Source organism: Miniopterus natalensis, chromosome 15 (genome assembly GCF_054644295.1).
Source record: "Miniopterus natalensis isolate mMinNat1 chromosome 15, mMinNat1.hap1, whole genome shotgun sequence".
NCBI lineage: Eukaryota > Metazoa > Chordata > Mammalia > Chiroptera > Miniopteridae > Miniopterus > Miniopterus natalensis.
Window position 1 is genome coordinate 22,398,764 of NC_142095.1, and position 5,581 is coordinate 22,404,344.

The window sequence follows — 5,581 nt, forward strand, 5'->3', positions numbered from 1 at the left end:
CGAATGAAATCCCGCGCGGGCTACGAGCCCTCACGTGCGTCCCGCCCTCCACGCCCCTCGGGAAGAACTACGGGCGCCCGGCCCGCAGGTAAACACAACTCACCCGCCCCCCGCCCCGGGCCCAATCCGGGGGCAGGTGTTTCAGCCCCCGTGTCCCACGGCCAAGAATTTCACCCAAGCCCTGCCCTGATTGGCTGCCGTCCAGCAGTCACCGCCCCTGAGCCCTGCAGCGATTGGTCCTGGCAGCCCCGCCCAGGCCTGGATTGGCCGCGGTTGAGCCCGCTCCCGTGGGCCTTCGGGACCGGTGCGGAGAGAGCGTGGGGCCATGGCCGGGGTCCGCAGGCTGGAGCTGGAGGAGGCGCTGGCGCTGGGGCCCAACTGGCGGCACGCGTGCCACGCTCTGCTCTACGCGCCCGACCCCGGGCTGCTCTTCCGCCGCATCCCGCTGCGTTACGCTGTCCTGGTGAGGAGGGGCCGCCGCCCGGCCCCGCCACCTCCCTGCCGGGCCGGCCCCCGGCGCCCGGGCAGTCATTCCCCGCTTCCCTCTCCCGCAGATGCAGATGCGCTTTGACGGACGTTTGGGCTTCCCCGGCGGTTTCGTGAATTTGCGGGATGGCAGCCTGGAGGATGGGCTGAACCGCGAGCTGAGCGAGGAGCTGGGCGAGGCCGCGGCCGCCTTCCGCGTGGAGCGCGCCGACTACCGCAGCTCGCACGCGTCCTCCAGCCCGCAGGTCGTGGCCCATTTCTATGCGAAGCCTCTGACCCTGGAGCAGCTGACTGCGGTGGAGAGAGGCGCCCCGCACGCCCGGGACCACGGGCTGGAGGTGGGGCCCGCCCGGAACCCGCGCCCCGTGCCCTCCCCCCGCCGCCGGGGGCCTCTCCCTCAGGGGGCCGGTGCACCCGAAGCCTGGTCACCTTTCACCGGGGTGACCAGCCACATCCCACTGGGCCCCTGTGAAGGTCTCCCTCTGCCCCCTTCACGGGCCTCTGCAGCTGACTTTCTAAAACACACCCAGACGAGCCCCTCTTCCGCTCCCAGTTTATAATGGCCAGGCTTTTCTTGGATACAAGATGTGGCCTGATACTTTTGGGGGAAACCTTGGCACTTAGGCTAGGGGAGCAGAGGGACAGATGGTGCATGGAGACGGTTCTCAAACTTTGGCAGTTATCAGAATCATCCGAGAGGCCTATTAAAACAGTGCTTACTGGCCCCACTCCCAGAACTGCTGGTTCAGTGGGGGAGGGAGGGGAAGACCTGAGAATCTGTATTTTTCAGAAGTTCCTAAATGGTGCTGATGGGGCTGGTCTGAGTACCACGTTTTGAGAACTACTGATGTAGGGCCAAGCAGGCATCCTGGAGGCAGCAGCCACTAAAGGGTTAGTGGTGTGGGAAGGATTCGCCTTTGTGGAGCTGGATAGCATGACTTGGGTCACTTGTCCGCAGAGAGCTTTACTGAGATATGAGTCCTCAGACCTGGTTCTGCCCGACTGATAGGGGTGAGGCGTGTGCTCTAGAAAGACTGGCTGGGATGAACTACCTGGCTTCCCAGCGTCTCCTGTCCTCCTTTCACAGGTGCTGGGCCTGGTGCGGGTGCCCCTGTATACGCTGCGGGATGGTGTGGGAGGCCTGCCTGCCTTCCTGGAGAATACCTTTATTGGAACTGCACGGGAGCAGCTGCTGGAGGCCCTCCGGGACTTGGGATTGCTGGAATCTGACTCTGTTTTCAAGCTTTAAGATCTCAGCTCTGAAACAGACTGAGGGAATCTCAGAGGGAAGGCGGGGGTGGGGGAGTGAGTGGGGAGAGATTAACCAAAGAACTTACATGCTTATATGCATAACCTATGGACACAGAAATTGGTCTGGGGAAGACCTGGGGGTGGGGTGGATGTGGGGTGGAGGCGATCAACGGGGCGGAAAAAGGGGACATCTGTAACACTTTCAACAATAAAGATAAATTAAAAAAAAAAAGATCTCCGCGCTGAGATCAGGACCTTTGTACTTGGGAGGGAGGAGAAAGGAAATGTTTTCTTTTCTGGGCCTGGGACTGATAGGTAACAGATTAAAAGGAGAAGTATGTGTAATATTTTATGAGCAGAGGACCCCGAGCAACTCATGGCATTAGGGGCAAAAATCTGCATCCCATCCCCGGGGCCCGGCAAATTCTCAGCCTGTCTCCTTCCTGTACATTTGCACACACACAGCCTGGCAGCCTCCAGACATGTGAATGTGAAATCTATGCCCCCACACAAGCTGATGCCTCCCTGACCCCCAAAGTTTAGTTTAACCAGGAAGTGGCATGTGTGGGGCCTCAGTCGTCACCATCCCGTCCTCTTGCTAGGGGGGAGCTCCTGAACCACACTCCTACGTGGTCTCACTCCCACGTGGCTGCTCTCCAGGGTCTAGCCCAGCTCATGATTGTGAAGGAGAGAGAAGCAGAGGGCCCTTTTTCCCTCTGAAAGTGGTCACATCCTTGCCTGGGAATTGGCCAAAGCAGTATACCCCTGAAAGGTGGTAAAGGGTCCTAATCAAACCCCTACTCTCTTCTGAAACAGCAGAAAGGGTGAGGAAAGGTCTCCTTGGACTGACCTTTAACTTGACACATCTGAGTCCTGGTGCATCTCCTTCAAGGTTTTCATCTTTGGGACCCCTTAGACTGGGGACATCAGAAAGGAGCTGACCCAGCCCTGGTCTAGTCTTACTCTGACAAAAAGAGCCTGCCAGTAAATGAGGGCTTATAGTGGGCTTCTTGGTCCCTTCTTTCTTTCAACAATATGTATGAGGTACTGGGGATTGAGGATGAGAGACATGGGACTTGCTCCCTTTGGGGTTGGGAAGCTTTTGGGGGCTAAATGATAAATATTTTAGGTTTTATTGGGCCACATGGTCTTTGTAGCTAATTCAACTCTGCCATGTCAGGAGTAGTAATGGACAATACATAAGTGAATGGGTGTGGCTGTGCTCCAATAAAGCTATCTTTAAAAGGAGGTGGCCAGCCTGTGAGCCATAGGTGGCCAACCTCTACTCTAGAGGAAAAGATTAATAATTTTATTTATTTTTAAAATATATTTTTACTGATTTCAGAGAGGAAGGGAGAGGGAGGGAGAGAGAAACATCAATGATGAGAGAGTCATTGATCAGCTGCCTCCTGCACACCCCCAGCTGGGGATCGAGCCCGCAATCCTGGCATGTGCCCTGACAGGAAATCAAACTGCGATGCTCAACCACTGAGCCATGCCGGCTGGGCAATAATTTTAATTATGATGCTTATTGTTTTATTTACATCAGTGCTAAGAAGGAAATAAAAGATAGATACAGGTCCCACCTTGATATTTTTACTTTTAGCAGCTTGGAGGGAATCCCAGAGAACTCTTTTTTTTTTTTTTTTTTTTTTTAATTTATCTTTATTGTTGAAAGTATTACAGATGTCTCCCTTATTTCCCCCCTGATGGGCCCTCTTCCAGAGAATTCTTGATAGCACAGACGTCAAAGTTTTGTGGAAAACCAGACACCTATGACCCCAAGTTGAAACATGATTCAAAAGAGCCAGACCCTGTGTGGAAGCTTTAGGGACACTGTATCTAAAACACTTCATTTTGCTTATATTTCCTTTCTGTGTGTTCACAAGAGTGGTCTATGATAAAACCCATGCCTAAACAAGCCAATTCTTTTTCAATATATAGAATTTTTTTACAAGCTTCTAAATGATAAAGGCTTGATGGCAGCATCTTTCTTTCTTAGAGAAGCATAAAATCATAATGCATGCTGCAATCCATAATGTCTGAGAGTAAGTGAAGTAAGTGCAGGAGGGGAGAATCCCCCCTCCCCCCTTTTTTTTTTTTACCCTGGATGCATCTGGAGTTGTAAGGAACATTTAAGAGCTAGTCCGTACTATGCAGTGAGGACTGAGAGACAAGGAGTCAGAAATGCCACCATCACGACTGCTCTGGCTCATCTGCTGCCTGGGGCACCGGGCAGAGACCAGCACTGAGTAAGGAAACAGAGCTGAGGTCATGGAGACCAAACTACATGGCTGGAAGCAGCCCTGGGGCAAGTGGAGGCCCCCAGCATGGACGGCAGGAGGTTCTGAGCTGCCTTCGTGGGACAGTGAGTGCCTTCTGCCTGTCCCTACCACTGATGACCAGCCCAGCCTCAAGTATCTTATAAAAGGGACTATTAGGGTCCAGCCAAGCCCCAGGGGAGATCAGAGGTGGACATGGGACTGACGATGTGGCACAAGCTGCCTAGCTGAGGCTGGCGCCAGCGGAATCAAAACATTTATGGATCTGTTGCTTATGGAGAAAAGTTAAAACTGTGTTTGGGTGTGTGATTGGAACAAATGTTTTGGGTAAAATAATTTAGCCACTTGAACCACTCACAGCAACTCGAGCACCTTGTACTTCGTACTTTAAGATCTGTTCAAATATTGGTTTCATTTTCCCATTTCCCAAAATAGGATCTGTAGTCAGTCCAAGTGGCTCCAATTTGGAGAGACAAAGGAGCTGGGTGTTTGAAACTGGGCAGCACCTGCTGTCAGAAACTGCTGAGAAGACGGCAATCCTCTTTTTATTAAGACTGATTAGGGGAGAGGCTGCCCATTCCTGCACAGTCCGCTTGCCCCAGGCCTCTCTAATGCCAGCTTGTTCCTCAAAGGCCACCACCCCTCGAGGGCAGCTTTGGCCCCAGGCCGCCTGGCTGCCATGGCAACCTGAACACGCTTCCACAGCAGCATCCCACTGGCCAGGATTCTGTCTTTTCATTGCTTTGGCCCCACTGGAACATGACTTTATTTCCCCAGCTCTAGCCTGTCGCTAACAAAGCAGTCAGTAAGCTTATTGGAGGCATGCTTCTTGAAAAGTTTTTCTCTTATGGAAGTTAAACAAGCCTGAACAAGCTCATTTTGAATATTAATTCTCTTCCAACAAGTTTTTTCATATTGTGGCAAACAGCACTGGACTGGGATTGAAGTCTCTTTTACAAGTTCAGTGGCCGTGAGACTTTGGGCCACTTCCCTAATCTCGCTGAGTCTTGGCCTCCCTGTTTCATGAGGCCATCTCGAGGGCACCCTGCATCTTCCATTATTTAGCACAGTGCCTGGCACATAGTATGTGCTCAATAAATATTTGAATAAATGAACCTGTAAAATGAATGAAAGGATTGGATTAATTATCTCACAGGTCCCTCTTTGGCTTCCTAATAATGCAAAGAAACATTTCCCCTAAAAGTTCTAATCACAAAGAGAATTTTTTTTCTTTCTTTATATGGTGTCATATGAGTTGATGGATATTAGCTGAACCTACTGTGATAATCATTTCACACTACATGTCAATCAAACTCTTAGGTTGCATGTCTTAAACTTATACAGTGATGTATGTTAATTGTATCTCAAAACTGGGGGGAAATGTATGTGCAGTGTGCATATACAAACAAATCACAAATTCAGAATTCTACTTCAGACGTGAAGGAAAATCATTTTGCTTAAGTGATATCACCTGCTTTGATTGTGCATGCCTCTCTAGGGAGTTGTGAGCTGAACCCCTGGCATAAAAAGCAAGGGAGTAAAATATAACTTGATTTTTCTGA

The 5,581-nt window shown here is 51.2% G+C and overlaps 1 protein-coding gene across 1 annotated transcript; it reads left to right on the plus strand.

Moving 5' to 3' along the window:
- Positions 1 to 319: 319 nt before the first annotated feature.
- Positions 320 to 1,910, plus strand: NUDT16 (nudix hydrolase 16). The gene is made up of 3 exons (XM_016224328.2): positions 320 to 463; positions 555 to 824; positions 1,574 to 1,910. The coding sequence occupies exons 1-3, from the start codon at positions 326 to 328 to the stop codon at positions 1,733 to 1,735; spliced, it is 570 nt and encodes a 189-aa protein (XP_016079814.2). The 5' UTR covers positions 320 to 325; the 3' UTR covers positions 1,736 to 1,910.
- The last annotated feature ends 3,671 nt before the right edge of the window (positions 1,911 to 5,581 follow it).